The following is a 21,266-nucleotide window of genomic DNA, read 5'->3' on the forward strand; positions in this document are numbered from 1 at the left end:
AGCTAGGTCTAGTGGTGGGGATACAAAACATTGATGAAGAATGCAACTTGTACTATACTCACCTGCCATACACTTAAAATACAGCAATACCTTTAAAGATCTCAAGAATTGAATACAATCCATCCAATTGTATTTACTTTTATGTCCTCCATTTGGTTGATTAGCTTTTTTGTATCTTAAAGACCTAAGCAGACATTCTTATTCTTATTTGGAACATGCTTTTGCTTGCAATATATATTCAGATTGTAATTTTTCTCCAATTGCTTAGTATCCATCAAGTTTGTTAGACTAAATTATGCAAATAGTTGGCATGTTGTTTTCAAAATTGATCCTATTAAAAGGATAATTTACATCACATTGGTTGTGAAGTAGTGAAAATAAATTGTCCTCCTTTTTCTGCCATAATGCATAGAAGAAAAAAAGAGTATATTAGGAGCACTGTTTCTATAAGAATGATGTTGAAACCCCATGGTAAACGGAAGGATCAAAGTTATAACACCAAGTCAATGAAGTCACTGAAAAAAGGGTTATAAATGTCTGAACACTAATCACTGTAAGAGTGTAAGTAAGTACAAGATTTGCATTAGTACTAGTATTACCTAACTAGCCTTACTTTTAACAGAACACCAAACTTGTTTTCTTCCAATAGAGCTAGCAAAAGGACAGCACAAAATGGTAAATAAACCAGTTTTACTATCTAAGATGAGATAAATCCAATTAATATTTTTACCATCAAACAAAAATATATGAACAGAAGTGGACCAAATGAAGCTAACTGTTAGCAGCATATGCATACATCAGTTAGTGCAGTAACAAGTTAAAGAGAAAGAAAGAAAGAAAGAAAAAGAAAAAATGACTGAGGTTTTGTGAATTATGATAGAGCCAAAGAAGCCCCTGGGCTGCACCACTGACACTGAGTGAGTGATGTTGGTACATTTATTTTCCAAATGAAAAAGGGTCAAATTGTAAGTGGGGGGTGGGGGGTTCTGTTCTGGTTCTGGTTTCTGGTTCTGGTCAGGGGTCTGAGGAAAAGGAACAGAAAAAGTAAATGAGAGTTAGTAGCAGTAAAAGCTCATATAAAACCGCACAACCTTCTCAGACCAGGGATTGGTTTCAGACACCAACACTCTTTAATGTATTAATACAATAATACTAATACTAATAGTGGAAAATTTTTAAGTATGCCGTGATACTAGTGTTTCAGTAATTTTTAACCGTTGATCTTAATTATAAAATATATATAATCAAGATCAACGGTTAAAAATTACTATACACCGGTATAACGGTACATTTAAAAATTTTTCATTTCGTCTTTTGTCTTTAGACCCTCTTTTTCTTTCTCTCTTCTAGTTTATGGATTTTCGTAAAGATGTCAGAGACAAGAGCTGCCAGAGAGTCGGAGCAGCAAGCACATAGTAAGAGAGAGAAAACATAACTCTCTCTCTTTCTAACAACTTCAATGTTGCTTTGTACATATTACATTATAAATATTAAGATTGAATCAAGCTCACTTAATTATAATATGTCAACATGTTACACTCAAACTCTGATTCACTTAATTGTTTATTTGATATATAATATGTTTTTAAGAAATAAGACATTTTGTGTTAAAGAAAAAAGAGAGGATTGTGAAGGCATGCAGGTGGCTAGGTCAGTAAAGAGAACCATTAGTTTTATGTATGTACAGAAGATTCTGTAGCCCAATGGTCCCTGAAATAAATATACCTACTCTCTCTCCCTCCCTCCCTCCCTCCCAAGGTTCCTAATAATAATAAATATAATAAGTAATGAGAGAGCAATAGAATAAGGCAATAACCCCTCACATACTCTATTATAACTCTGATATTAAAATATCTATCTATCTATCTCTGCTGCTATTTGAATCTGTGTTCCACTACTTACTGCAGAGTGAGTGAGGCCTCAGGAGCCTTTTTCTGTTTAATTCTTCATTTGTTTTCTACCATCAAAATCACTGATCTGATGATGAATGGTGGAAGCAGCAGGAGCAGCAGGTTCCCATTCACACCATCACAGTGGCAAGAGCTTGAACACCAAGCACTCATCTACAAATACATGGCTTCCGGCATCTCCATCCCCCCTGATCTCCTCTTCTCCATCAAAAGAGGCTACCACCTTGACCACTCTAGGCTCTTCCCTCCACAACACCGTGAGTACTTGTTATTTTTCTTCCTTATCTATGTATATGTACATACATGTATGCTATGCATGCAGTTGGATGGAACTATCTGCAGATGGGTCTGGGAAGAAAGATAGACCCTGAACCAGGAAGATGCAGAAGAACCGATGGAAAAAAATGGAGATGCTCAAAGGAAGCATATCCAGATTCAAAGTACTGTGAGAGGCACATGCACAGAGGCAAGAACCGTTCAAGAAAGCCTGTGGAACAATCACCAGCAGCACCACCAACGAACACGGATGATGCTGCTGCTCCATCTTCTTCAACCACAACAACAATCTTATCAATCACCAACAACAATAACTCTCTCTCCCCTCTCTCATCTGCATCACTGTCCTCTCATCAACACCAACACCAACCCTCTTCAAGGTCCTCCAACTCCATTGGCTTCTCTTTTCAGGACAACAACGCTGCTCCTTTGTTTCTTGACACCCAGACCAACACCGACTGCAGGTACTGCTTGCTTCATGCTCCATTTCTGTTTTTGGTGAGTGATTCTCTTTTTAATTTGGTATAGAGAGAGGTATATTTATGGGCTGAAAGAGGAGGTGGATGAGCATGCTTTCTTCACTGAACCTTCGGGAACAATGAGAAGCTTCTCTGCTTCGTCCATGGATGATTCATGGCAGCTGACACCACTCACCATAAGCTCCTCAACTTCTTCGAATGAAAACAACAACGAGTACTCTTACTTGCAGCTTCACCACCATAGCTTCAACGCTGATCATAACAACAACAACTCAAAGCATCAGCAGGGTGGTGGTTGCTACATGGCTCTTGGGAAAGAAGAAAAGCCACATCATCAGAAGACCACCGTTCATCGTTTCTTCGATGAATGGCCTCACAAGAGTAGAGGAGGCTCATCCTGGCTTGATTTGGATGATAAATCTTCCACTACTCAGCTTTCCATTTCCATCCCCACATCCTCTCATGACTTCACAACCTTCATTTCAAGGAACACTAGAGGTAAGTTAGTTAAATGCAATCAAATTCACTTTGTTAATCCATTTTTAAAATTAAATATGTAGTGTGTTGGCTATTATGATGTTGAATTGAATCTTTTATTATTGTGGCTGGGGATTGATTGCTGAAAAGCTTGGAATTTTTTATTTTATGCAGATGGTTAAGCTTAGCTTTCAAAAGTGGGACCTACCCCTTGGCATGTGGGTGAGAGTAAGACTGAATCAAAGGGCCAACAATGTGCTTTGGCAAGGGATGAGTGGGGTTTGCACATGGACATGGACATGGACATGGTTGTGAAAAAAGTATCTATTCCTATTCCAATTTCAAGTGCTCCCCCGTTTTTCCACCTGTGTTTTGTAAATGAAGTTCAAGTGGATTTGTGTCTCCATGACAGGGATCCAATGTCTTAATGTCTTTACCTGTTTACTGCTTTCTTATTTCTTATGTGTTTTCTAATTCTATGCTATTATTATTAGTGTCTCTTCCTTTCTTTCTACCAAACATATTTTCTCATGTTTATGGTAATTACACTTTTCTTTGTGTTCTTCATGCTCCCTCAAAAGTTAAGAAACCAAAAGCAAAGTAACACCGAAACATATGAAATATTATACTGTTGATTAAGGAATAAGTTTTGGACAAAGTGACTATTTTATAATTATTCATTCATATGCCTCTGACTCTGAGCATAGAAATAATAATATAGCAGCACAAATGATTATTACACAGTTCGTTTTTTGTTTTTACCCTGTACTTTGTAGTTTGTATAACTCTACTAAAATCTTATGTGTTATGAGATTTGCACAAGTAATTTTTACATAGAGATTATCGTAATTTTCTTTACTTAAAAAAAAATAAAACCCTTCAATTTTATAGTAGAATGACACCAAAATACTGAAATACGACGTTTAGTTATTTGGATCGGTGCGCGTAACATGCAGCATTTGTCAGTTTTATTAAAAAAAGGAAAACAAAACCATATATAAAGTTATAAACACGTCACCCCTTTCTATATAGCAGAAGAGATGTCAAGAATTTATCAATATATAGGAACAGATTTCTTTACCGTTAGAAAAAAATAAATAAGCTATTGAGCTATAACTCAAATGTCATCATCTTTCTATACTCATTTAGAGATCGTTGGTTCGAATCTCACTCCTAATTTTGGGAGAAAAAAAAATAAATAGAAGTTTGATAGTAATATGAGTCGTAGCCAGAAAAACTGAACCAAGGAGTGAAGAACTATATACATGAGTGCTAAAATCTTGCATATCTTATTGGGGAAAAAGCTTTATAATTAGGATGTGTAATTTAATTGGAAGCATGTGTAATGTTATCATCTCAGTTCTCAATTTTACATTACATACAATATTTTAGAATTTTCCCCATTCCTCTATTCCTGCTTTGAGTGCTTTCTCTTTTTGTGTGTTAAAGGCTTTAAGTAATTTTTTTAGTTACTATCCCATTAAGTGAGTGACATAATATAGATTAGGATTAAGGCATGCACGAGTGTGATTCCTAGAAATTAAAATGAAAAGGGAAAGGAAGTGCCACATCTTTGGATTGTGGAAATCAGCTTTAGCTAAAAGAGAAAAGAAGGAAAAAAGGTAGCATGATTCTGATATGAGAAGGTGGGGTGGGTGAAGGTGAGGTGAGTGGGACTGTTGTTGCATTGGGTCCTCAAAAAGAGTAACTAGTGCCCTTGGCTAAGACCTATGGGGACTTCAGGCCTACAACCACTGACTCTAAGGTAGCGTTTGGTAGAGAGACAGAGACTGAAAAACTGAGACTGAGAGACAAAAACTTAGAGATAGAGATTGAAATAAATTTCAGTATTCTGTTTGGTGCAAAGTGAGAGACAAAAATTGAAACAAGAATGAAGCTCTAATTTAATTTGTATAAAGGGTAAAATTCGAATTAATTAATTGAAATGAGAGTATTTTAGGTATAAATGTTATTAAAGTTTTAGTTTCCATCTTTAAAAATTTCAGTCTTATGTGTCCTCACTTTTTGGAGGTACTGAAATACTGAAATTTTAGAGACAGAGACAGAAATTTTAGTACCGATCTTTGAGCCAACAAACATGATACTGAGTCTCAGTCTTCCAGTCTTCGTCCTAATACGTCAAAACAGACGCTACCTAAGAACACATAACCATTCTTATCCTCTTTTTCTTCCACCATTCAACCACCTCTTCTGACTTCTGACTCCAACTCCTTCAAACCATTCTCTTTCTCCCTTTCTTCCTTTCTAATCAAATTTAAATTTCAGTAATATCAACACTACTTAATTCATTAACATTACAATATGTCTTTTCTTATTCTATGTATAATTCGGGATTAGATGATTAGTACCACTGAGTTGTATATCATGTTGATATTGTTGTTGGCTCGAACTCATGCCCTCCCATTATTTATTCCAATTCCAATACATTTTAATTATTAAATAAAGAGTAAAGTATCATTTTTATTTCTAACATTTAGAATAAGTTCTATTTGTGTTTCTAACGTTTTTTTTTAAAGAAAAACTCAACACAACAAGTGGAGCACAAGACAACAAACAGAAACCATTGTCAACAGAATAAACAAACTTAAGTAACACTAATAAATATCTCCTGTCACCTTCGGCAATGCCATCAACAACAGAAGGGATCCACACCTAACCACTCCTTATAATTCATGAAGGACTGCTGGATAACCTCTTCAACTCATTTCCCTTCATTTTGAAATATCCTTCTATTCCTCTCTAGCCAAATGTTCCAGATAATCGCACAGAAACATAACATCCACCTCTTGCGCTCCTGCTTACTAGTTGAAAGCTCAGTCCAACTTTGAAAATGTTCCTTTGGTGTCTCTGGGCATGACCATTGCCTTCCAACAAAGGATAGCTAAGCACACCAAACCTGCCATGAAAACTCACAACCAAGAAACAAGTGGTGACCATATTCAACACCTTGGTTACATAACACACATGTCACATCTTCCTGATTAACCACTCCCAACCGACTCAGCCTCTCCTTCGTATTGACCCTTCTAATCAACACGAACCAAACAAACAATTCAACTCTTGGCGGGACTAGGCCTTTCCAAACTGTCTTAGTAAAACTGTAACTTGCTATATCTTCTGGAAGCATTTCCACCTGCATCGCCTGCACAAAGGAGTTAGTAGAAAATATGCCTTGTTTATCAAATTTTCACACAACTTTATCCTCTCTACCGTATGCAAGTTGAACCACTCTTAAAGTTTCGTGTATCTGGTTCTCTAGGTCCAACTCCCATTGGAAAAGCTCTCGCCTCCAATGGAAGTTCCATCTCCACTCTAACCCGTCCCAGAACCCACAATCCCCTATAACAAATCCTGTTTGGTTTGAAACTGAGAATAGCCTCGGAAATAAGTCTTTCAGGGCCCCTCTACGCAGCCATACATCCTCCCAGAACCGAGTACCTCTCCCATTGCCAATCTCCATAAACAACCCATTAATCATCTTCTGTCTTAGTTGTTGATCCTTGAACTGTATTTGGCAGATATCCTTCCATGCCCCCCCTCGAGTAGGTAATACCTAGGATGACAGCATCACATTGGGACACAGATTATTACAAGAGCACACCACCTTCTTCCATAAGGGGCAATCCTCCTTCGAAAATCGCCACCACCACTTAAAGAGAAGTGTTGTGTTACGCACCATAGCATCCCCAACCCCTAAACCGCCCAGTTTTTTGGGAGCCTGCACCACCTCCCACCTGACCATTTCCATACCATTCCTTCCATCCTCCTTACTCCAAAGAAACCTTCTCTGTAGAAAAATCAATTTCTCTGCAACAACCTTTGACATTTTATACAAGCTCAAGTAATAGACAGGGAGGCTGTTCAAAACAGATTTAATAAGCACCAGTTTACCGACTCTATTGAGAATTTTGGTTTTCCAGGTGCTCAGCTTCTCCTCCATTTTTTCTATAATGGGCTTTCAAGTCTTCACCAACCTCGGGTTCGCTCCTAGCGGGATCCCCAAGTATTTCACCGGCAGAGAGGCAATCATACAACCCAGCACTCTAGACATATGCTGCACCCACTGATCATCACAGTTAATAAGAATCAAGCTAGACTTATCAAAATTAATGCTCAGTCCCTACATGAGCTCAAAACAACGAAGGATCCTCCTGTAATTCTTAATGGTCTCTTCATCAGGGGGACAGAACAATACAGTATCGTCCGCAAATTGGAGATGTGATAGCTCGACCTGATCTCTACCCACCAGTAACGGCAAAATACGCCCATTTCTCACTACCTCCCCAAGCATCCTATGTAGCACATCAACGACAAGTACAAACAGAAATGGGGACAATGGATCACCCTGTCGCAAATCCCTTTCCATCTAAAAAGGCTTAGATGGCGAACCATTTATCAGCACTGACATTGAACTTGTACTTACACATTCCATAACCCAACTCCTCCATCTCCGACCAAAGCCCATCTTTTGCAACACAAGATCTACAAAGCTCCACTTGACTCTATCGTAAGCTTTCTGGAAACCCAGCTTCATTATCACCGCTTCCTTCTTCCTCATTTTAATCCATTGAACAGTTTCGCATGCGATAAGGGCCCCATCATGAATCTTTCGTCCCTTGACAAAAGCACTTTGAGTCTCACCTACTAGTCGTGGCATGATTGCTCGCATCCTCCGAACCAATATTTTCGAAATGACTTTATACACATAGCCTACCATACTGATCGGTCTCAGATCTTTGATTTCCTTTGCACCAGTAAACTTAGGGGCCAACGCCACCCAAGTGAGATTCGTATCCGCCGGTAACTTAGAAGACAGGAAGAAATCCATCACCGCCGCCGTAAATTCAGTGCCAATTTCAGACCAACACCTCTTTATAAAGTTCATGTTGTAGCTATCACTTCCAGGAGCTTTGGATGATTCGCAATCCCATACTGCTTCTTTGACCTCCTCTGGAGTCGGTTGCACCTCCAATGCTAAAGCATCCTCCTCACCAATCATTTCCACCAAACCGTCCCTGAAACCTATCAAAGGAGACTCTTCCTGATGATACAAATTTTTCTAAAAGTCTCTAATCTCAATCTTGATCCTTGCTTGACTCCTTATCAGCCTTCCATTTATGAGTAGCGCATCAATCCTGTTGTTTCTCCTTCTCGCAGAGGCCAAGTTGTGGAAGTACCTCGTGTTCTTATCAATGTCCTTCACATGTCTAGAACGCGACATCTGCTTCCAATGTAACTCCTTCCTTACATACCATTTCTCACAACAAGTCACAAGTGCCTTTCTTCTTGCCTCTACTGTTCCATCATGAACACCGTCACCCACCGCGTCATCAATCTTCTTGATCTCTTCCTCAAATTTCATGATTTTTCTGTCCAAATCCCCAAATTTATCTTTATACCATCTTCCCAGAGGACCTGTCATATCCTTCAGTTTATCTGTAAATTGTGCCTCACCTAGGCCTCTCCATTCCTCCTTAACCATTCTCAGAAAATCTTCATGTGTAAACCACGAATCAAGGCTTCTGAATGGCCTCGGCCCATCTCTCTGCCTCCTACCTTCCGCTATAATTGGACAATGGTCAGACAAGCCCCTAGGACCACCATGTAGCCGAGTGTCTGGAAACTTTTCCAGCCATTCCAAGCTAACCAGAACCCTGTCAATACGGCTGCATGATCGACCTCTAAACCATGTAAACTTGCGGTCAGTAATCGGCAAGTCCACCACACCCATGTCATGTATCCAATTCTTGAAGTCTTCAGCTGATAAGGGTAAGCTATCAGTGCCCCGTCTTTCTTCCACCTGTAAAATCTCATTAAAGTCTCCCATGAAGCAACAGGGAACCTGGCATAACCCCACAATGTAACTCAGCTCTTCCCAAACAACAAGCTTCTCATCTCTAGCATGCGCACCATATACCAAAATAAAAGCACAATAAAAATTATATTTCACTAACTCCCCTTCAACACACAACCACCTCTCCCCTTTCTGGCTATTTCTTATTTTAAAGAAGTCATCATCCCATATTAACAGCAATCCACCAAAAGTACCATTAGATTCAACAAAGTCCCATCCTGCACAACTATTTCCCCAAATTTTTGGTATATCATATTTAGTCACTACCTGTCTTTTAGTCTCCACCAGGCCTAACATGTTTAACTTAAATTTTCTTTTTAGGTCCTTTATCATCCTCAACTTCCCATCACCCCTTAACCCCCTAATATTCCAAGAACTAATAATCATTACAGTAAATTATTGCACACCTTTTTATGAGTTTTGGGTCTGTTTCGCCTTGCTTTTGCCCTTTGTTTCGCCAACCTTTTTTTCAGGGCAATTTCTTCATTCTGTTGTTGAAGGATCGCCATTATGTCATCTTCTTCATTATATAGCACTGCTCCTGACTCCGTTGCTACTTCCCAAGTTCTTTTGTTTTTTGAAAGCTGCTCCTCCAAAGTCATATCCTCATTGTCACTGGCTTCATCATCCTTACCATGCTCTACGTCTTCCTCATCTTCCCTGTGTCCTGCTTCCAACATTGGTAAATTTCTAGCCGTACCTGCTTTTGTACCCAGGCCAGACTTATCACACTCTTGGTCATCTTTACCATTGTCTACATCAACTTCACTGCTTCCTTTTTCAGCATTGTCTGCCGCGCCCGCAGCTCTTAGTAGATCATCGACCTCTCTACCATGAACTGCTAGTCGGCCTCCTCCCACCCCCACCGTGCATTTCCTTCTTCGAGCCACGTTATCCGCGCCATCTCCTGCGAAAGCCGTCTCCGCACTAGGTGAAATAGGCACGTTTTCTGCTTGGTCCACAATCACCGTCGCCTTCGCCACACGACCTTGGCCAGTGTGTCTTCCTTCCCTCCGGGTTACTCCATATTCGATCACCCAACAGCCGTCCCCTGATCTACGTTCAACCCGATGTACAGCTCGGGAAACAGCTGCCGTTGCTCGATCTTCGTACGGGCCCGTTCGTTCTACACCATCCTCAGAAGCCGCAGCCCCCAACTCCCCGAAGGCGCCAGGCATCGAGGCTTCCTCGACTGAAAGAGGGAAACCCTGCTGGCGATCACTTCCCCAGCCCGCGTTCTTTATAGCCGACCCGTTACAGGTTCGACCCGGTACAGGTCTGCGTTCCTCAGCAGGCCCGTGAAGCACGTCCTTTCCTCCAGTGTGCAAAAGTGAACCGGGCCTTAACCCTTCATGGCCCAAATCCATATAACAACATCTAGTTTTGTTGAGGGGCCCCTTTTTAGGTTCAATAACATCAGACATCATAACTCCCTTTCCAGGCCCATTAGGTTTACAGCCGTACTCCCAAGAGATAGTCATCTCAGAATCCACTTCATTACTCACCTCATAACCCACAAAATCTGCCATGCCTTCAATATCCCCTTTATTAGATTGATAAGTTACCAAATTCAATTGATTGTGTTTTGAATTCCCATAACTCCACTCATTCAAAATTATTTCTGAATTTACCAATCTATCCTAATCTTCAACCTCTTCTCGCTGCGACTTGATAATCACTTCCGCTGCCGGATCTGAACTAACTGACAAGTTTGTAGGACTTGGCGACGTTATTGCTATATCATCACAGAGCTTCGTAGTTATGTTTCTCTGGTGGTCACAGCTACCCTTGCCATTCCTCATTGTATCCATCTTATCATTCCTTCCATATGTTTCATATCCCACCTCTTTTACCAATATATCAAATCCACTAGTGCCTATTGTGATATGGATCCATTCTTTTATCACGTCCATCACGCAGGTATCAACTTGTACATGGCCAATACTAAAGGAGGTGCACGATTTAGTCGCATTATCATAGCCAACCACCTCACCCCATTGACTTTCTATTACCCTAAAAGTATCCACAGACCATGCATGTAGTGGAACACCAAAGCACTCTAGCCACACCCTCCGAGTTTCGCTCCTCTCTGACTCATCCCACCTCCATACACTATGGAACAACTGCAGAAGGCTATTCATATGGAAGGTGTACGCTTCTTCTGCATTCAAGAGACTGTCAAAGGTCAACAGTGCTTTATAAGCACCCATTTCGCGCACCTGAATAACGTGAGGAAAATTCTTCGCAACCGATTCCTGCAGTGCTCCGAAGTCAATAGCCTTCGTTGTTCCCCTAACCAGGCTTTTCTGCAGCCAGTCCAGATTTTCTTTCACCAAGGATACTTCCACTTTCTTTGTCCACCCATTGCCATGTGGATCTTGAACTTTCTTATCCTTCGCCAAAACCTTGTTGGAAGTAGTTACGATATTCTTGTTCTCTCATCTATCTTCTAGAAATTGACGACCCAAAGCACGTTGGGGGCCATCTCGTGGAAACAATTGAAACAACTCCCTCTTCGAAACATCAATCGGGAGATTATCCACGAAAATTGAGAAGGACTCGTTCTCCAAACGTCGATACTCATCTCGGTTCCAAACCCTAGGATCCTTAGTCTGACCTACCGTTCTACCCCTCCCTGTGTTTCCCACCCACACTCTCTCTCGCTCTCTCTCTCTCTCATTTCCTAAAATATTTAATTTCAAATGTTACTTACAAATAAAATTATACAAAATTTATTGAATTTTATTTTGTCTTAGTTATGAAATGATATATTTTTTTCTCTTATCTTTGCTATTGTACCAGTTGAAAAGTTTATAATGTAATTTACTATGTTTTTGTTGATAAATAATTATTGGTGTTTTACATTATTATTGACTTATTGTATTGATGATTGAATTTTGAAGAATGAGAGTAGAGAATAAAGTTGAAGAAGAAGAAAATAAAGAAGAGAATTGAAGAAACAAAAATTGGGGATTAAAGATTTAAAAAGGAAAATGGACCACATCGCAAACAAAAAAATTAATTTTGTTTGCCACGTCAGTAAGGCGTTGGCGTGTTAGCGTAGTAGGAGTCAGTCTATTTCAATTTTTCGATGACCATTGATGAACAGAAATTAGGACAAAATATTAAAATAAGTCAAGGGGAAAAAATTTTTACGTAAATTCGCCAAATCAAAATCTGGTTCATGAATCAACCAATGTATGTTTATATGTAGTTCGAATCAAGTAGATTCGAACTTGATTTACACATAATTCGAATCATGTTGCTTCGAATTATACACAAAACTCACACACACACTAATTCGAATCAACCTGATTCGAATTACACACATGTTCCTAACTTTTAAATCGTCTTATTTGTATTTCTAACGTTTATAAAAATAATTCAATGTTATCTTGCTGTCAATTATACTAATAGATCATATTATATTTTTTAATTATTCTTATTTTGATGTATTTATTCTCAATTCGGTCTCACTTGGATGCGTTTGATTTCAATATTGTACCCACTATTTGTGTTCAGGTTCAATTATATCCCTAAAAAGTGAATTATGTAAATGTTGTAGGGATTAGTTTCAACTTTTGATGAGCTATTATCCAAAATAGATCATCGTTTCTATCCAGACATTTGTATTCTAACTTCAAGAAGAGATTTTTAGAACTCCAACTAAAGGTTCATGATGTGTAATTGAAGGCAGGATAACATTGAATCATTTTTACAAATGTTAGGTATAAAAATAGAACGATGGACTTACCTCAAACGTTAGAGATAAAAACAATACTTTATTCTTAAATAAAATATCCCAAACTTTTTTTTTACCGAACTCGTCCAAATTGTACCTTGATAGGTATTCTTTCCATTGGATTGAATTTTTCTCTATACATTTTTTTTCCTGTCCCATCCATTGTCCATCTTATAAACATGTATAAAATCACAATCCACCTACAACTCTTTTTTTCTTTAAAGATTAATAATTTCTTAAAAATAATCCATAATTTTCGATCTTTGGCAAGACAATTAAACAAGTTCATGCGACACCAAAAATATACTCATCTTAAGAAAAATATGACACAAACCATTATTTTACCAAGGCCCAACCACAAAAGAACATATTTTCTTAAAAGCCCACGTAATTCTTTTGGGATTTATTTTTCTTATCTTCCTTGTGAGTTGACGTAAATGGTAAAAACCAATGTTTTGAAAACCGATTCGAACTGTGAACCCGTTAAACAAATACGGTTCGAGCAGATGACAAAATTGACAGATTTAGAAATTGGAGTTGGATCGACGAATTAACCAGAAACCGGTCGATCGAACCGAATCGTGACCCGGCCGATTTTTTAAATTGGCTAAAACACTACATTTTGCATGTTGAAGAAAGGGCCAAAGGGGAACGAACCCTAGTCTCACCCACAGACCCACTCACCCCTCTCCTCTCGAGCCTCCACAGTCTACTCTCACCTCTCACTCTCAGTTCTCACGTCTCCGGTCTCCACCTCGAGCTTCCGGCGCAACTTCCGTCCAGCCACCACCACTGTTCGTGCAGCCATGCTCCGTCACCATGTCAGCCCTCGAAAATTACAGCCACCGCCAGCGTCACTTTCCATTGCGCAATTAGGGACTGCCGGCGCCAGCTCTGCTCAACTTTGCCACCCCTTTAGCCACCTCTTGCCAGCCACTGTCCCTATCCCCGCCAGCTCTGCATTTTTCCAGACTTCCAGCTTCTAACCCTAGGTATGAATTTTGTTTTTTTTTTGTAATATTACACTCACAACACCAATACTCTGCTTCAAACTCTGCAACTTCTGATTTCTATTACAATAAGTAACTATTTGATTTGGTAGTGGTTTGAATTTTTTCATAGACTGAATTAAAGTTACAATAGTTATGTTCTCTTCTCTATCACATTATATTAAGCTTTGAATTCTCTTATTTCATTTTAATTTTACCGCACTCAACATGTTTGATGAAATGCTTTAACCATATTTCTAGTTGGTTTTATAATTTCTAGCTTTTAGAAACTTAGTAAGTTGATTTCATGTGAAATTAGAATAATTAGATCTTAGTAATTAGGAAATTTTAGCTGCACAAATAGCATCTTTGCAGAAAATATATTAGCATGATGATTCCACTTGCATTAGTGTTCTTCTAGAAAATTTTAACTGTTATTGTGAACTTGTTAATTTGCTAATTGTTCTTGTGTTGTTGTTCTGTTGTTCTTCTGTTGCTTTTAATTTTTTTTTGTTTTTGTTGTGATTTTCTGTTCTTGAACTTGTTAAGTTGATAATTTGCTAAATTGTTGGGCTGCTCTTGTTTTAATTTGCTAAACTGTTAGGTTGCTGCGATTTAATTTGTTGGATTTTCTATTTAGGTCTTGTTTTTATTTATTTGCTACATTGTTGTTGTGTATTTATTGTTGTCATTGAGATTATTGCTGGATATTGGTGATCATTGATTTATTATATGCTTCATGGTTCCATTGTTTTCTTCTTCTCAAGGAAAAAAATTATGTTTTCATTGTTTTGTTGATTGTTTGTTTTGTTTCAGAAATCAATTTCTTGTGATCAATGCTCAAACTCTGAATGTTGTTTTGTTGTTTTTATTTCGTTTCAGAAATTAATTTCTTGTGATCAATGCTCAAACTCTGAATCATAGTTATCAAACCCGGTTCGACCCAAAATCCGGTCACCCAGTCACCTAACCGGACCAAGCCAATCGTCGAACCGAACAACTGGACAAGTAATGGATCCGGCAAAAACCGGTTTGACCCGACCGGTTGCATTAAAATCGGTGACCTGGCCGATTAATTTAATCCGGTCCGGGTCATATTTTTTTAAATGCCTGAAACGGGGCGTCATTTCACTCCTCCTGTCCTCCACCCTCTGTTGATTTGCATGAAATGAAAGCATGAAGTCATGAACCCTAATGGCTAATGTCCCTAATCTGAATGGACTTGGAACCCCCCTAACCCCCAGCCAGTCTTGTGTCTCTTCTCTCTCGAGCTCGACAGTCCATCACTCACGGCGGCTCACGGTGGCTCACGGCGTCACCTTCACTTCGTCACTCACTTGTCGCTCCCCTCACCTCGTCGGTCGTCACACTCAGTCTCTCACGGCCTTACCTCGTCGCGCTCTCGGTCTCTCACCTCGTCTCCTCACCTCGGTCATCGTCGCGGTCCCGTTCACCTGCGCTCGCTTCGCCGGCGGCAGAAGCAGACTAAACCGCATCTGGTCCCTCGGGTGGTGGTGGTCGTCGTCTTCTTGCTTCTCAAGGTCTCTGTCTCGCACCTGGTCTCGATCTCTCCCTTCCCTGCGCTCTTCGTCGCCGGTAGCAGAGGCAACAGATCTGGTGGGCTGATATTCGTTGTCGTCTTCTTGCTTCGAGCCTTGCCGTCAGATTCTCCCTCGCCATCAGCTTCTCCTTCGCCGTCAACTTCCTTCGTGCAACCCGATTTGGTGAGTTTCCCCTGGTCTTTCTGCTTCAATTTTGGTGCTGCATCAATGCACTTTGATTTTGTTGCTGAAAGTAATTTGTTGCTGAAAGTTGAATGTGTTGCTGAAATTTGTTACTGATTATCATGAACCTTGAATTTGTTGTTGACATGCCAAAATAATCACTTAGCTTAAGTTTGTTCATTGCCGAAAATCATTATTGAGTTTATTGAACCTTGAATTTGTTGCTGTTTTGCAGAATAATCACTTAGTTAAGTTTTGCTTCATCTCTCTGCCCAGGTGAGTTTCAGCTTTGGCCTTGTTATTCCTCTTTCAATTTCATTGTGTTAGACAAAATATAATTTTTATAAGAAAATTATAAAAATAAATAATTAGTTGTTTGGTAATATTCCTATATATAATATTTATGTCTATTTTAAATTAAGTTAGATCATTTGATAGTTAGTTATTTATTTAAATTTTGAAATTAACAACAAGCAATAAGTGCGGGAACAGCTACAAAGAAATTCAAATTTCCTGCAAGTGGGGTACAAAGAGTAACTGCCCATTGAGATTAGGCTAGTCTATAAATAGAGCTTTAGGAACACGTTGTAATCAGTTCAGTTCTTCTTGGAAAATACTTAGAGACCTAAAACGCTCTCAGCCCCTTGGCATCACAGAGTAAAATTGGGAATCTTAAGTAATTCCTCTGAACTCAAACACTTGTACTTTGCTTTCTTTCAGTTTTTATTAATAAAATTTCTTTACTTTTACGTCTTTTTCTCTTTTACGTTCATGTTTCTTCTTTCATCTTCTTTTTAATTTCCTGTTTGTTTTAATTTCTGCATTTTACTTTGCCTCCGACACCTTGTATGTTTTCCTTTTTATCTTTAATTTTACTTTCGAAACTACAATTGGGATTTTGAGACACCCACAAAAGGAGTCGTTTCCGCTCCTTGAATTAAGATTGTGAAACAAAACTCGAAAATTGTTGATTTATTTGTTGTTAACAATGGAACAAAAATTTGAGTAAAACAAATTGGCACGCCCGGTAGGACCTTGTCAATAGATTGTAGTTTGTCAAAAGAAAAATCAAGAGTTTTGAATTTGCATGTGATTGCGCAGTGGTAAATTCGTGCGTCCAGAGCCAAGGAAATCAGCGTCAGTTGACATGTCAAATACTTCTGCAGCATCTTCTTCTACTTCTAGTGATGAGATTAGAGGAAATGAATCCGGGAATTCTCCTGTGATTTCAAATGCAGAGCCTACCTTGATGTCAGTGAGGCATGATGGCGTTGGCCATGCCCATACAGGGTTAAATGCAACTCACATAAATACCATGGGGTGGCCGCCATATGGCTTGCCACCGGGGTATGTCCCCTCCATGGTGACACAAGGATTGCCTGTGCCTCTCTACTCAACTTTTCAAAATCCTCTTTATCAAAATCCATATGGTATGTCAAATGTACCTGTTTCTGGGGTGTCAGGTTCACACGTATCACAACAAAATTTTTCACATGCTATTAATACAGGAAATAACAGTGCATCTAATTCTACTACGTCCACTGTCACTAGGGTAGAAAATTCTAGACCTGTATTTCCTGACATGTCAAGAGCAATGCCTGTTGATCAACCTAGTCAAACTGTGGGATCTTTAGCAAATATTAGGCAACAGATGGATGAAAGCCACCATGATCTAGTAAACATGTTAACTCATCAAATGGTGACAGTTTTAAATCCTCTTCTAGAAAACACAAATACTAGAATTGAACAATTAAATAGGCAAGTCAATAGGATTGCTACTGTGGTAAATTTAGAAGAAAATGATAACTTGGGTTTAAGATTTGATAATGTCAATCAAAACGGTGGAGCAATTCCTAATTATGAATTTCATATGCCTAGACATGGTCAAAATGCTGATGATATGTTAGAAAGACTTAGACAAAATAACTTAGGGGGGCATTATAATCTAGCAAGAAATGTTGAACAAGTTTTAAACCGTTTGGGATTTAATGTTGGTTGCTTGAATAGGCCATATTTTGTGTCTGCTTTTCCTGAGTGTGTCCAACAAGCAGAGCTCCCAAGGGGTTGGAAAATTCCAAAATCCCTTAAAAATTTTCTGGAGAAGAAAATGAATCTACAGTAGAGCATATTACTCGATATACTGTTGAAATTGGGGAAGCAGCTTCTAATGAATATCTCAAGATGAGATACTTTCCTTCTTCTTTAACAAAAAATGCATTTACATGGTTCTCTAACTTGAGACCAAATTCTATTCATTCTTGGGCGCAGTTAGAGAGAAATTTTCATGATCAGTTTTTCCGAGGTGAATTGAAAGTTAGTCTTACGGATTTATTCTCTGTCAAACGTGCAGAAGGAGAATCCATTGATACCTATTTGGCGCGGTTTAGAAACATGAGGAATAAATGTTTTACTCCGACTCCAGAATCTGAAGTTGTCAAAATGGCTACTAATGGGCTAGAATTCGGAGTTAGGAAGAAACTTGTTAATCAACATACTTTAGATCTTTCCCAATTAGCTGAGAGAGTAAGACAGATAGAACAAATTAAGAAAGAAAAAGAAAATTTTAAAAGGGGTTCAAAAAAGATTGCATATGTTGATTGTTTTTTCGATAGTAGTGATTCAGATGAAAAAGAGATTTATATTGCCGAATTACGTGGGGGTCCTCCTTATGTATGCAAATCTTTGAAGCCTGTTAAAGGAAAGGAAAAAGTTTCTTCTTATTCTAAAGTTGAAAATAAGACTTATTCTTTTGATATTTTTAAGGCAGATCAAATATTTGAAGTTTTATTAAAAGATAAGCAGCTTATTTTACCTGAAGGAAAAAAGATGCCTATAACTGATGAAATAAAGAATAAGAAATTTTGTAAGTTTCATCAAGTATTTTCGCATACCACTAACAATTGCGTCCGTTTCAGGGATTTGATACAAAAAGCAATTGAGGAGGGAAGACTGAAGTTTGAGGATAAAACTACTATGAAGGTGGACACTGAACCATTTGCTGCTGACTCAAATTATGTTGAGCCATTCGATTTGTCAATCAACATGGTAGAAGTTGATGCCACGATGGTTAGTGCTAAAAATAAAAATAAAGACCTGAGAGTCTTTGAATAAGATAAGAAGCCAGTTTATCCTCGTCCTGGTGAGGATTTGTTAGATTTTTTATTGAGAATTAAAGAATCTGACAGCACCATTGCGATGTGCCCAAAGTGCAATGCTGTTTTTGACAAGGAAGCTGCAAAAGAGTTTGAAAAGTACAAAGTTGAAGAGAAAGAAAAGGCTGAGTTGAGAAAGAAGATTGCTGAAAAAGAAAATGAAACTAACGAGCTAAAGCGGAAGATAGCCGAGGGAAAACAAAAGTTGGGCAGTCAAACTCCTTTGAACAAGTGCGTCAACAACACTGGAGTACAACCTGTCAACCAGAAGATGAAGACTGTGGTCATGATTGATGGAAGACCTGATGGATTTTCTCAAAAGACAAGAGTTCCTCCCACCAAAATCTCAAAACAATAAATGGGTCCAGAATGTGAGAAATGTGCAGAATCAACCTACTGCTTTTGCAAGAGGAAAAAACAAATGGGTGAAGCCTAGACCTTTCAAGCCCAGGTACTATGAGTCTCAGTTATGGAACATGAATCATGCACAAGAAGGAGGTAGTATATATATTCCAAAAAATGCGCCTATTCCCTCAAAGCCAATTTATTCTTGTTATAGTCCTAACATGCAGCAGGTTCCTAATTATTCTCCTTGGCCAAATTGTCAAAACGTTCCCAAATATTCTCCTTTTACAACTTTTGATCAGAAAGAGAATATGCCTGAGTATGTTCCTTTGGATCCATACAAGGGACACGGAGTAGATTTTCCTCCTTTGCCAACCATGGCCAAGTCTGTAGAAACAGGCAATTCTTCTAATCACCCTAAATGCAATAAAAATGTCAAGAAGAATCTTGTTGGGAAGAGGGTGATGGTTGAAAACAAGGGAGAAAATGATGAAGATTTAATTACTGATAATTTTGACACTGGTTTTGATGACAGCTTAGAAGCAATATTTGGTGTTAAGCAACCTATAGTTGTGGTGTCAATACTGCCTGAGGAGTATAGTCAAGTCCAGGAAGTAGAGTCATTAAAAGATGATTGTTATGATGTCTTTCCTGGAAGTGAATGTTTATTGCTAGACGACAATATGTGTGGTGGAAGATTATTTGAGAAGCCTACTGAAAATGATAAGGAACAATTGCGTCCACTGCATATCAAGGCTCGTGTTGACGGAAGGATAGTCAATAAGATTTTGGTTGACGGGGGAGCTGCTGTTAATCTCATGCCTGAAAGAATGATGGGAAGGCTTGGAAAGACTGAAAAAGATCTTATTAAAAGTAGCATTGGGGTGACAGATTTTAACGGAAAGACTTCTTCTGTTAGAGGGGTGGTTCTGCTGTCAATCGAGGTTGGTTCTGTCAATAGGCCAACTCTATTTGTTGTGGTTCCTTCAAAGGCTGGTTTTAACTTGATATATGATAATGGTCCTTAGATTTTGAAAAAAAATAACACTGACACTGTAAAAAAGTTTGAAGTGCAGGATCCTTTGGAGGAAGTAGATATTGGTAACGGTGATTATCCTAGACCAACATATGTGAGCAAGATGTTGCCAGATGATTTCAAAAAAGAAATGGTGAAGATTTTGAAGGAATATTGCGACTTTTTTTCATGGGATTATGCAGAGATGCCAGGCTTGAGTCGTGAATTGGTAGAACATCAATTGCCATTGAAAGCCAATGTTAAACCTGTCAAGCAGCCACCAAGGAGATTTGCCCATGAAGTCATGCAGAAGATTAAAGAAGAGATTGAAAGACTTCTTAAGGCTAAGTTTATAAGAACAGCAAGATATGTCAACTGGATTTCTAATATTGTCCCTGTCATGAAAAAGAATGGAAAATTAAGGGTTTGCATTGATTTTAGAGATTTAAATTCTGCAACACCAAAAGATGAATATCCAATGCCTATAGCTGATATGTTGATGGATTCTACTGCTGGTCATGAAATATTAAGTTTTATGGATGGATATTCAGGTTATAATCAAATATACATAGCTGAGGAAGATGTGTCAAAAACAGCATTTAGGTGTCCAGGTGCTTTAGGAACTTTTGAATGGATTGTGATGCCATTTGGGTTAAAAAATGCTGGTGCAACTTATCAAAGGGCGATGAATGAAATTTTTCATGATTTTATTGGAAATTTTATGGGAATTTATGTTGATGATGTGGTTGTCAAATCAAATGCTAAAAAAGAGCATTTAGAAAATTTAAAGAAAGCATTTGAAAGAATGAGAAAGCATAAATTAAAAATGAATCCCTTAAAATGTGCCTTTGGTGTGAGTGCAGGAAATTTTCTTGGTTTCTTGGTGCAGAAAAAAGGGATTGAAATTGACAAAAATAAGGCAAAGGCTATCTTAGAGGCCCCTCCTCCAGCTAACAAAAAGCAACTGCAAGCATTTTTAGGGAAGGTCAATTACCTCAGAAGGTTCATTTCCAATCTGTCAGGAGGAACCAATGTTTTTGCGCCTCTGATCAAGTTGAAAAAAGAGGAAGAGTTCCAATGGAAAACAGAGCATCAAGAAGCTTTTGACAACATCAAGCAGTATTTGACTAATCCTCCTATTATGACACCTCCAAGGCATGGAGCACCTCTAAAACTTTATGTGTCAGCTTCTAAAGTAACAATTGGTGGAATGCTGGCTCAAGAAGATGAGAATGGCAACGAAAGAGTGATTTTATTACCTAAGTCGTGTGCTAAATGATGT

General features: G+C 38.6%; 4 protein-coding genes across 10 annotated transcripts in view; 2 read left to right on the plus strand and 2 right to left on the minus strand.

Annotated features, from left to right (window-relative positions):
• Positions 1,579-3,704, plus strand: LOC107647860 (growth-regulating factor 6). 3 transcript variants are annotated; one of them, XM_016351908.2, is made up of 5 exons: positions 1,755-1,908; positions 2,001-2,167; positions 2,233-2,650; positions 2,715-3,163; positions 3,317-3,704. In XM_016351908.2, exons 2-5 carry the CDS (start codon positions 2,074-2,076, stop codon positions 3,322-3,324), a joined length of 969 nt encoding a protein of 322 aa, XP_016207394.1. In that variant the 5' UTR covers positions 1,755-1,908; positions 2,001-2,073; the 3' UTR covers positions 3,325-3,704. The 3 variants fall into 3 exon arrangements, with proteins under 3 accessions (XP_020959954.1, XP_020959953.1, XP_016207394.1); XM_021104295.1 differs by having other exon boundaries at positions 1,579-2,167; positions 2,896-3,163; XM_021104294.1 differs by having other exon boundaries at positions 1,753-2,167.
• Positions 6,351-8,162, minus strand: LOC107646702. Its single transcript, XM_016350869.1, has 5 exons — positions 7,570-8,162; positions 7,359-7,455; positions 7,138-7,226; positions 6,840-7,020; positions 6,351-6,716 (listed from the first exon to the last, which is right to left on the minus strand). The coding sequence occupies exons 1-5, from the start codon at positions 8,160-8,162 to the stop codon at positions 6,351-6,353; spliced, it is 1,326 nt and encodes a 441-aa protein (XP_016206355.1).
• On the minus strand, positions 8,223-9,314 carry LOC107646703. Its single transcript, XM_016350870.1, has one exon. It carries the CDS (start codon positions 9,312-9,314, stop codon positions 8,223-8,225), a length of 1,092 nt encoding a protein of 363 aa, XP_016206356.1.
• Positions 13,668-21,266, plus strand: part of LOC107647862 (mediator of RNA polymerase II transcription subunit 20a) — a 27,814-nt gene continuing 20,215 nt past the window's right edge. For 3 of the 5 annotated variants that reach the window (XM_021104296.1, XM_021104299.1, XM_016351910.2), the window contains exon 1: positions 13,668-13,751. The gene's annotated coding sequence lies outside the window, so the exon portion shown is untranslated. The remainder of the gene's footprint in view (positions 13,752-21,266) is intronic. The other 2 variants (XM_021104298.1, XM_021104297.1) reach the window with 2 other exon arrangements.

Source organism: Arachis ipaensis, chromosome B06 (assembly GCF_000816755.2).
Source record: "Arachis ipaensis cultivar K30076 chromosome B06, Araip1.1, whole genome shotgun sequence".
NCBI classification, from domain to species: Eukaryota; Viridiplantae; Streptophyta; class Magnoliopsida; order Fabales; family Fabaceae; genus Arachis; species Arachis ipaensis.